General features: G+C 40.3%; 1 protein-coding gene across 1 annotated transcript in view; it reads right to left on the bottom strand.

Annotated features, from left to right (window-relative positions):
• Window positions 1-12,206, bottom strand: part of RYR2 (ryanodine receptor 2) — a 185,593-nt gene that overhangs the window by 160,863 nt on the left and 12,524 nt on the right. The window contains exon 3 of the mRNA XM_015562331.1: window positions 7,862-7,966. Within this exon, the coding sequence (XP_015417817.1) occupies window positions 7,862-7,966 (105 nt within the window). The remainder of the gene's footprint in view (window positions 1-7,861; window positions 7,967-12,206) is intronic.

Below are 12,206 nucleotides of genomic sequence, written 5' to 3'. Positions count from 1 at the left end.
TCGCGAGCCACGTGCAGCTTTTTGGCCCCTTGAGTGTGGCTCTTCCACAAAATCCCATGTGCGGGCGCACGTACAGTGTGATTGAAACTTCGTGGCCCGTGCGCAGAAGTCGGTTTTCGGCCTGGGCGAGTCTATTTTAAAGAAGTACTATTGATATTTGGCTCTGTTAACTAATGAGTTTGACGACCACCTTAGACTCTGTTTCCTATCCCAGCAAAGAACTCAGCTCCGTGTGGCCTTAGCGCTGATGGCCTCGCATTATCTCAGAACCACGTGAGCACCACTGGCCACCCGGCCAGTGCCAGCCTCATGCCAACTGTCAGCATGTCCACGTGGCCTCGCAGATCCTCGGTTACCCTCAGGTCTTTGTCTTTCTCCACAGCTCTGAGATCAGTTACAAAGAAGTGCAGCTTCTGAGAGTGTGGCTGCAAGTCAAAGGGGCCGCCTGCACCGCTGCAGGTCCTCAGAGCTGGAAGTGTGCGCACACTAGCGCACTTTTTCTAGGCAAAGGCCCGTGACTGGAGATGGATTTAATTTCTTCCCAGGCTGGGGCACTGGGTGGTGAAGGACGATGTATCAGGAAGTAGGCTGGGACTCCAGATGTTAACCTGTACTGGGCCCAGCAACTTGAACGTGTGGCTGTCTAATTCCAGAAGTTCATGTCCTCATTTCCTTCCCGAAATGTCCCTTCCCTCCCCCAGTGGGGAAACAGAGCTCCACTAACAGAAAAGACTTCTTAGACCTTTTCAGACCCTTCATTTTGGTTTATAAATTCTATCTCTTTATCCCTCAAGTCAGCACATACTTATTGGAAATCTGCTTCGTGTCATGGCAGGCACCGTCCTGGGTGGTAAGAGCACACTCCTAGCCCTGCCCTCGCGGGTGGACACACTAAGGCAGCGGTTCTCAACCTGTGGGTCGCGACCCCTTTGGAGGTCGAACAACCCTTTCACAGGGGTCGCCTAAGACCATCCTGCATATCAGGTATTTACATTACGATTCATAACAGTAGCAACATGACAGTTATGAAGTAGCAACAAAAATAATTTTATGGTTGGGGGCACAACATGGAGAACTGTATTTAAAGGTCCAGAGGTTGAGAACCACTGCAGTAAGCGGACAGGCGGTCTGGTAAAGACATAAGAATAAAAATAAACACCTGTTGGAAGGTATAGGTGCACGGTAGGAAACAGTGCTGGTTGGGGAGGCACCACTTGATACAGATGGCTGAGGGATGGAAGTACGCTCTCAGATTAGACTAGAATGTTTTAAAAAAATAAAGTTTGAACTTTAAGAGAATAAAAATTAAAGGTGGCTGTCTCGATAAATGAGTATCTTTATATCAATGGTACATTCAGGAATAGTTTGTCACATAAATTTACCATCTGATTCATTTACTATCAAATATTTATACTTAAAAATATTGTTTCATTTTAAACACAAAAAATATGAGGGAGATGTCTAAATTGAATGATATTGCTCAAACAAAATAATCTATCCATTTTAAGATTCATAATCTAAAACAGGTGTAACTGTGCCAGGTGATCAAATTACATGTTGATTAAACTGGCTTCCTTATTGAATTTGATGCTGGATTCTCTGGAAAACACAACACTCCAATACACAGAAATACATCATATCCGTAGCTTCAGGGGAGGGAGTCATCTTTCTAGAGACAGGAAAACAGTAAAATAGAAGGTGGAGATTTCAACCACAGACAAATGTCCACATTCTAAGTGACAGATAGTGCTGCTTAGGGAATATTTTAGCTATAAGCCCTTTAGGAGGCCATAATCACATTCACCTTTCAAATCTCAGCACCAGTTTCACAGATGAAGGACAGACAGGTAGATGGTTATGTACAGAGGTTTGGACAAGATGCTAGCAACCCTGTCAGGTTAGTAAGTGTATTAATTTATTAGCATTTGGCTCCATTCCCAAAACAGCACCCAGCTTATCAGGACCTCCTGCACAGCGGGGTGAACAGAACCCAGCTCCCAATATAGAAGTCGTCACAATGGATAGTTGGGAATTGCAGTTTCAATATAAATAGCTAGTGACATCATAGTATCCACAGCATAAATGGACACGTCCATTAGCTGCTCAGTTTTGAGCTGTTGAGGACCTCGGGCATTGGGATGGGATGTATGCCTTTGTGGAAGGGAAGTAAGTAATCAGGAGTTGGAAGAGCAATTAATTAGAGCGCCCTCCTCTGTACTCTCATTGAACTCCTATCAAAGCATGCTTCACTCCCATTGCAATGATTTATTTACCTTTTTTGGTCACTATGAAATGGCTAAGTTCCTCAAGAGCAAGAATGCACTCTTCTTTACGTCTGTGTCTCCAGCCCAGAATTCACAACAGCAACTCAACACCCCTCTTTGGGATGAAAGCTGCATGAATCAGTGGGGTGAAGTAGGGACCCAGGTCTTCTGTGTCCCAGCCATGGAGACACTAAGAATAGACTCTGATGGCTCCTCCTAGATAAGGATGTCACTTCCTGGACCTAGTTTGGCACAAGAACCTGGAGGATCTCAAATTTGAATAAATATTTTCATGAAGGCAGAGGATGTGACTTCCATGTCTGCTTGGTATTGCAGCAAAAGACATTAGAAATTATCCAACATTCGTTTACACACATAACCATCTTTCTTCTTCTAAAAAGAGAACCTGATTTTGTAGAGGTGCCCTGTCCTCGCCCTCCCCAAGCTCTGTGTCCGTGTGGCGGCCCATTTTCCCAGGCCAGTAAACAATTCAGGCATGAGTATGTGACCGTGGGCAGGGGAATTCTGGGGAAAGTTCCTTACTCCCAAAAACAAAAATAAGAAAGCCAGCTCCTTTTCCTTTTTGTGCCTACAGATCATTTTCAATTGGGATATCATCCCTGGAATTGCAGCAGCCACGTTGTAACCGTGAGGGAAGCAAGACTAAGAACCAAGCCTACAGCAAGAAGAACAGAGTGGAGAACGAAAGAAAGTCGGAGCAGGGTCTCAACCAGCACACCAGGACTCTTATCCTCCGGACTTCGTGTCCTTATTTTTTTTAAGCCAAAAATGAGTATGTTGTGAAAGTTGGCACAACAGTCTATAACATGATGCCATGGTGTAAAACTGTGCTTGTGTATAAGGCTCATGAACACTAATACTCTTTTAGCTGTGGTAATCGTCAGGGAAAGGAGGGTTATGAGGAAGGTATTTTCAATTTATACTCTCCTATGTTACTGTTACGAGAGCAAAACACTGAAATGGTTCTGGGATTTAAACTGGAATTTAAGTATATTTTTATATTGTATGCATGGCAGGCACTAATTACTTTTTTCTCTTTTTTTCTGTTAAGATTGGTTTTTGTGTTTTGGAGGTTTTTTAGATTTTTTTAACATGTTTTTATTGATTTCATACAGGAAAGGAGAGGAAGAGAGAGATGGAATCATCAATGATGAGAGATGATCGGCTGCCTCCTGCACGCCCCCTACTAGGGATCGAGCCTAAAACCTGGGCATGTGCCTGACCAGAATCTAAGCAGCAACCTTTTGGTGTATGGGATGAAGCTCAAACACTGAGCCACAACTGCCAGGCGGCACGAATTACTTTTAACATTACCATTAATCAAAGAATGAATGATTGTGATTGATTGACTGATTGATTGATTTATTGATTGACTGATGTGAGTCTGCCATGTCCCAGGCAGGCATACTGCTGCAGCACAAGTAAAAACCGTGAGTGTGGTATTATTATTCTTCACTAAATCGTAGCCCTTTCAGTCTTTGGTCTGGTCGCTTCAGAGGCAGACATCCACTGTCCCAACAGTATTGAAAAGTGTAATCACAGTTTCACATCCCAAACGTTTAATTCTGTATGTTAATGGAGACTGGTATGCTGAGCAGTGACATATTTGAAACTGGATGAATAACACCAAGTGGTTAAGTAAACCTCACTCCTCCAGTGAGTCGTTCTCCCAGCCACCCGAGACCTACTTTTAATAACCTACAGGACACAGTCTATTTACATAAATGCAAGGTTTGTCAAGCTTTCTACCCTCCACACTACCCAATTCACGGCCGTGAAGAGAAAACAAATGGAAAAAATCAATATCAACTCAACCAGGTGGCTACATCATTAGCTCTTTTAATTCTGGGTCCATGGCTTGTCTGCCGAAGAGCTTGAACAGTCTTTAAATATATTATTTTATTGATGTCAGAGAGGCAGAGAGAGTGAGAGGTAGAAACATCGATGAGAAAGAATCATCCATCAGCTGCCTCCTGCACACCTCCTACTAGGAACTGAGCTTGCAATCTAGGCATAGGCCCTGACTGGGAATCAAACCATGACCTCCTAGGTCATAGGTTGACACTCAACCACTGAGCCACGCGAGCTGGGCACAGTCAGTCTTGTAGATGTGGTGCCACTGGACTTGTGCCAAACACCAGAAGAATAGGGTGGAATAGAAATATTAAGATCTACTTTTGGAACTACCAATAAATACTAAAAACTCTTCAGGGAATAAACTCTTTCAAATGCAAAATGTAAGAGAATCTACGAATCACATATATAAGATAAACTGAACTTAATATTGATTGGTTTACCGGAAAACCAGGCTCCTGTCAAACCAAGTACACTTTTCAGTCCTTAATCAACTCAACTTCTCTGATTTTTATTTGATTTTGTCAATAGCCTCTCTCTAGAACTCTGTACTTCCACGGTGTAATTTAATGGCACCCAAAGCCACTCAGCTCCCAATTCCCGGAACCGATGAGTATGTTACAGATCACGTGCTGCTGGTCTCAGGATGGGCATGGCCCGGCCAAGCATGTCACCTACAAAAGGCCAGGGGCCAGGTCACCTGAGGACCCGTAAGGAACGCAGTCCTGCCCAGGGAGGCCGACTGCGATTTCTGACCTCAAGGACTGCGAGACAAATAAACTGACGGTGTTCTCGGCCTCCAGGTTGGTGGTACTTGTAACAGCAGCCATGAAGCTAATCCGGGCGGCTTCTGACTGTCCTCTCCTGCTCTCCTTTGACCTCTTGGGCCACTTCCCTGTGACCTCGTCCTCCTCCTCCCCCTGCGGCAATAGTGACACTGCTCTCTTTACTGGACACTCACAGCAAAGAGCTTAAAAAGCACAGACGTTAGAACCCATGGACCGGATTCTGCCCGTTCCGCCCCTTGCTGGCTACGGGAGCCTACCAGATAATCAGGTCTGGAAGAGTTGAACCTACCTTTCTAGTCCTCTAAGTATTCAAATGAAGTAAAATATGACTTACTACGCTGGCGATGACAACTTGCTTGATGAAGGATCTGCTATAGATTCCTGTATGAATTCCAAGGAGAGGCTAGTGACTCATGAGGCTTCAGGACTGAGGACACAGATACCTATGGAGTCCAGAGACAGGGCTGTGACAAGGACCAGCAGCTGGCCAACTGTAATCAGACCTGCTATGCAGCCATTTGCACTTTGATAATTAAGATGGTTGTTGTAGCCCGGCCAGTACTGCTCAGTGGTTAAGCACTGACCCATGCACCAAGAGGTCGCTGGTTGGATTCCCGGTCAGGGTACATGCCGGGGTGGCAGGCTCACGTCCCAGCAGGGGTGTGCAGGAGGCAGCCGATCAATGTTTCTCTCTCATCGATGTTTCTCTCTCTCTCTACTTCTCCCGTCCTCTCTCTAAAAATCAATTTAAAAATATATTTTTAAAAGATGGTTGTAGTAGAGAAACAGTCTTGCTCCCAGTGTCCCTCCCCCAGACCACCCCAGGTCTTCCAAATGAGACCATCCCAGAGCCTCTCAAGGGCCTTGCCTCTAGCATCATTGCTGACTGGGGTCCACTCTCATTAATTGATGCTTGTGCCAAACGAATTGTGAAATATTCTGAATATCATTTCTGCGTATAATCAAAACTCTGCCGTCTAAGAGAGAACCTTTCTTTGCCAAAAATATAGCATCCCTTTGAGTTATCTGACAGTGGTTTCTCCCTAACCGTTAGTGGTCTAAACGTGAGAGTCAGCTCAATGCAGTACATTCCTTCCTGTAGCAGGTTCCGCTCCATTTTTACTAATATTTTCTAATTACTGTCTCATGGTAGCTATGCTGGGCTTTATAAAATGATGTTCCACCCATCACATAAATTACCACCTTCTCTCTGACAGAAACTTTCTAGATGGATTGCAACTCAAAATAAAACTCAGCTAAATAAAAATATTTCGGGGAGTGCGGTCCAGAAAGTCTTACTAATAAATATTTTAAAGCATAAATTTTAAAACAGTATTGCCAACACTTCATATATACACAGAAAATTTAGAGCTTGCCTAATTCAACTCCAGGACTCTGGGGGAATAATACATCTTTTCAAAAATTCAAATTTAGAAACAGGTGCTTAGCAATATCAAAATTAAATTTATGGCAATTTAGTTGTAAGTTGGTATCTACAAAGACAAGTGAAATGACAATGTACTTTCCTAGATGCTCATGCAACAGAAAACTGATTTTTTTTCTTTGTAAAGATAGACTTCAGTTTCAAAGCTGGGATGCATGAATAATGTTTAAATATCAGGAGGGGTTATTCCAGGTAGAAACAAACTAGTCAAACTGAGAGATATTTTCACTCCTCTACAATTTAAGCCTACTCCAAAAGCTTTGCATTAAAGAATAGGAAACATTTTTAAACTTTATATAATATAATAATTTCAAACTTTGTTGTAACCAAAAATAAACTTGGCAAATTTAAATATACACATCATAAAATAAGCTTTTAGTCTAACATAAAATAAAAATCACTAAAAAAAGTAATCGTAAAAATAAAAATCTCTTCCATACTTAGTAGTATACTATAAAATTTTAAAGTAATTTACTATTAATGCACAAACCAATTAAAATCCTAAACTGCATGGCATTAAAATTTTTAAAAGTAGGCTAGTGAAAATACCTTACATCATAATTGATTGCTCACTTTCTGTTGAACAGTTTTTAAAACTCCTCACGTATTAAGACCTGAACAATGATTAACAACAATGGCAACACATAGACAAATAATAGCCAAAAAAAATGTCCAGTTCCATGCCTGGAAATAGTGTCGTTTATTAAACCATGTCCTGCAGTAATTACAGCACACACAAAAACAAAACCCAAAAGTTTGACCATTCAGCCTCCTGGTTAATTCTAAACCTTAAAGAATTGACTAAGTAACCCAGACATTAGTTACAGTAACCCACAGCACAGAAAATAATTTAAATTACCAAATAAGCTTTAAAAGAACATTTCTGCGCTAGGAGACTGAATAAGAATTTCAATTTGCAAAAGAAAATGACTGCAAACTACAGTCAACTAAAGCTGCGTCACCATAATTTCATTGCTTAAAATATATGAGAGCCATGAAATTTTACTGGCCATAAAGAAGCTTAGAGCAAAGTACATTGTTAGAGGGTTTTGAAGATGAAATAAAGAATAACAACAAGGGGGTTAATGGAGGGAAAAAAGGGAACATATGTAATACTTTCAACAATAAAGAATAATTTTTATAAGATTAATGACAAATTATAATAATAACAGCTCTGAAGATGGAAGAAAACACACAAATGCTCAAAGAAAGATACTCTTTTAAACCAAAGTCATAAGAATGAGGTTAAAAGACATGCATCATCTTGAAGTTCTATTTTTTTAAGTTCTTAAAGACATCATAGATCTGCTAGATCGAGATGAAAGTCAACCTTAAAGGAAGTCACAAGTAAAAGGCTTTGACTTATTTCAGCAAAAACAAAATCTCCAATATCTGTGAAATAAATCATTCATATCGTGGCCAGGTTCTTTAAAAGACTACATATATTAAAAAAAATACTACATATATAAATACATAAATTAAATACTTGCCCCTTCTGACTTCTCCATCGTGTTCGCCAGCATCTCCTGTAGGGCCCGGACAGAGAGGGACTGTTCCAGCACAAAGGTGCAGATGGAGAGGTCTGGGGGGACATTCTGTGTGGAAAGAGGGAAAGCAACCATCATCATCACCATCTTAACCATTATCACCATCACCACCTTCACCAACACCCCATTACCACCACTAACACTAACATAACCATCATTACCTTCATCACTACCATCTTCACCATCACCACTACCTCCATCACCAATACCACCACCACCATCACCACCATCATGATCTCTAAACCTTCACCACAATTATTACCATCACCACCACCACCATCTTCATTACCATCATCATCAAGCATCCAGACCCAATTTACCTTATACTTCAAGCTTTTGCATATAAAAAATGAGAGTACTTATAAATCCTTTAATATGTACTCCCAAATCATTCCATATACAGTCTATACTTAATCCATTTTTTATTTATACATAGCAATAGCTACAATTTTAGTACCAATCTGATAGGCACTACACTCAGAGCTTTATCAATAACTCCAGAGGTCATCTGTGGTAAGGATTATTATCATCATTGTGTGGACAAGAAAACAGAAGTTAAGTTACTTTGCCAAAGTCACAATTGAAAATCCCAAAAGGTAACTAACTACCAACTTACCTTATGGTGAAGGAAACAGGCAGGATGAGAATTAATTGGCCAGTTAGAGAAACTATCTCATTGAGATCAAATACGTTATTATGAGTATCTGCTTTTGCTTTAGAGAAGCAGAGTCCAGTGAGCAGCCAACTGGGTATGGAAAGTAGAATTTTCACAGTAGAAGGACATTATAAATCCATTAAACACAAATTCTAGCAAGAGTGTGGCTTCATAAAGAGAGAATTAGGAGGATAAATTTGATAACCTGATGCAATGCATCAAAATGACAATTTATAAGGTTTATTAATGTGGGCGACTGAAACTGCCATTTGAGTGATTTTTCTCAGCAGAGAATGATGCTTCATTAGTTTCCAGGAAAGATTAAGTAAGACGGTGCCAATACTAAAATCAACATTATTTTATGGATGAAAGCAGCATATCATCGGGGCACTGAGCTCCCTCAGACCCCACACAGCTTCCTGGGGCCCATGTTTTGTTCTGTTTGGAATGAACTGTCCTTCTCTGGATGCCTCTGCCCTCTCATCATGGGCTTCTGAGCTCCTGTCCCGTCACCTGAGCAAGAGGCCTGCCTCACTGCTCACTGGCTATTGTCATTTCTAACCCTTGGCTCCCATCCCTGAAAATGTGGTAATGATTGCACCACTTTCATAGGCTGTTGTGAAAATAAGGGAGATAATATAAGTAAAGAGCAATTAGAGCCCAGGCCGTAACAAGAACTCGACGTAAGTGAGCCGTTCTCATTAGCTAGTTTTGCATGTTGCCGTTTCTCTCCATCTGTGGCATTTATGAAGTACTATCGCTTCTCAAAATTGATTCTTAAGTGGATTCTATTTTGGAGAAACAGTGTTTGTAACCACAAATTAACCATTATGCACCCGTTCAGAACATCCAAACTGTTCTGGTATTTTCTAGAAAAGGCACTTTCTGGAAATATTTAAAGTTTACATACAAGTGTATTTATATTGTTTCGTGCCACACTTTGATCAAACTGTTCAAGTCTGATCTCTATAATATCTTATATTTATTTTAAAGATCCTTGAAAAACCACAGGGATCTGAAATAAATTACTTCTGCCAAGCTAACTGGATTTTGCCACAGAATGACATGCGTCACGGGTATTTTTCCAGCTCGTGGGTGTGAGCGGGAATAAAGGGACAGAGGATGCACAGAGGCAGTTCTACCTCTCAGAGGAACAGTTTGTCTCGAAACCCGTTGTCATCTGACCATCTTTGTCACTGTCTCTCTTCGCTCCCATAGCGTCCAGAACACACATAAATGTAAGAGAAAAGCTGAGGCAGTAAAACAACACCTTTTACTCCTTTCAGGAAAACTTGAAACAAGTTTAATTCAATGCTCCATGCCAGGTTTAATCCTAGTAAAGAGTCTTGATAATAAAATCACCCATTAAAATAACCACGCATCTCTTTTCTCCAAGCTGCTGTCACGAATATATTTGGTACGATTTTAGCCCAGTTTCCACAGCCGATGCTCATACCTGTAGGCGCTACAAGAATCAAGGCTCTAGGTGAATGCCTGGTGCCTGGTGAAATGCATCTTCGTCAGACCATCTCTGCTGCAGGGAACAACTTCACATCCTTTATGACCGAGCACCAGGCCATTAAGACAAGTGAGGAGAGAGCAACAGACTGTACGGGGGCCTCAAACATCCCCCATCTCTGTCCCACAAACCATTCTTGTCTCTACGTATTAAACTGCTCAAACTTTTTCAGTTTATGATATACCCATAACACTAACCAACTTCAACAGCTCACACTGAATTGATATATGCTCATTAAAACTAACAATGTATTTCTCACAGGATACTCCAGATGGTTTCCTAGTATCATGTAGCCAGTTTTATGGTGATAACGGTGCTTTATTTTCTCAAAAAAAAAAAAATGTGACTTTGGGTGTTCCACTATTAAAGAAATCACAATAAGAAGCTTCTAAATATTGGTCAGGGACATTGCAATCATGCTATTCAAACTTCACGTTCTAAGTGATCTTAAGTGTCATACGAACTGCATTGAGTCCTGGGAGGAACAGCTCTGGCCTCTGTGTAAACGCGGCCGTAGAAATGGAGTAGACTCCAGGGTGAAAGCACCAAGTGCTCCAGGAGCCGTGAACTCAACAGAATGTTAACAAAGATGGCAAACAGGAAAGAACTGCAAATGAGCTTAATAACTAAGACAAATGACAAAGTTCAAAAAGCAAATGAACCAGTATGTACACATATAGAGGCTAACATCCTACTGAACATATTTGTGTCAGCAGTTTTGGAGCTATTATAGAAGTTCTAGTTCTGTCCCAGGTGACTTCCTCACTATCACACTATGAAAATCTAGACCAGCATTCCTTGACGCTTTTCAGTTTAAGAAAAAAATACAAAGAAATAAAATGAAAAATAAAACTTTTTTAAAAGAAAGAAAAAGCCTGTAAATTCCTTACTGGTTCAACTGCTTCTTTCAAGATAAGGGCAGTTTATCATGTTGGAGTTAGAAAGAACTGGATTAGAATCCTGGCTCTGCTACTCAATTGCTGTGTGATCTTGGGAAAATCACCTAAACTCTCTGAGCTTCACCTTCTTCCTAATGAGGTGAAGAGTAAGTGAAAGAATGCACCTGTGATACCCAGCAGAGTCTCCGATACATGTAAAAAGCGGTGCATGGTGTTATTCTAAAGCTGTTAAGGTAGAGAAGAAAACACTGGCTAGAGTCCAGTAAAGTAGACAAAATACTATCTTATGTAGGGAACATAGAGTAGAAAATAAACTGAATATGCCTCACTGAGGTATTGCTGTTTTCTTAGATATGAGTTACTAGAGTTCTGACGTATAAACATGCATCTCGTAGGGTTAAAATGATCTCTCCACTGACTAAATGGCGTGTTTGTATTGTAATGAGTTATCTCATTAAGACAGAATGGTAGAGAAGAAATGAGGCTCTAGAACTTGGCCCAAATTTTAGTCTTGCCTTTACCATTTAAGGACAAACTTTTAAGTTATGTAACTTCAATGCCCCAATTACCTCAAGAGGAAACACGCAGAGGGATAAAATCATTTCTAACGTAGCTTCAAGTTCGTTTTTCAAACGGCATGCATCGTGACACCCTGCTTGCTCTGGCCACATGCTGCTAAGATCTGCTTCTGCAGTTTTTAATGCAACAAAAACAATTTAAATAATGAAAACAAAAACACACTCGGAAAAGTTAAAGCATTGGGGCAAGGATGTTTGTTGCACAAAAGGCTGAATAATGATTTTAAATGTCAATCATATAAAGTGTAACCAGGAAAACAATGAATAATTATTCTCCATTTTCATTACTTCAAAATTAAACTATTTAAATGACTTCAAATAATTGGATGCATATAAACTTGCTGTTATAAAAGGATTAAATAATGGAATAATTCATAGCCTCTTCATGCTCAAACATTTTAAAATAATGCTAGATCACTATCATTGTTAACTTATTGACTAATCTAAAGGATTAAAAAACATAAAATCATGACATGTGTGTTTAACAGACACATGAATTACCTTTAGTTTTTTTTCTTTAATCTTTTATGGGAATTTATTTACTGTAACCACTATTTTAATATCACCAATAAAATTTAAATAGGTATATCTCAAACGAGGGTTATATAGACTATACGGTTATATCAACTATATGTTG

This window comes from Myotis davidii, unplaced genomic scaffold (assembly GCF_000327345.1).
Source record: "Myotis davidii unplaced genomic scaffold, ASM32734v1 scaffold174, whole genome shotgun sequence".
NCBI classification, from domain to species: domain Eukaryota; kingdom Metazoa; phylum Chordata; class Mammalia; order Chiroptera; family Vespertilionidae; genus Myotis; species Myotis davidii.
This window is presented reverse-complemented; position numbering and strand designations above follow the sequence as displayed.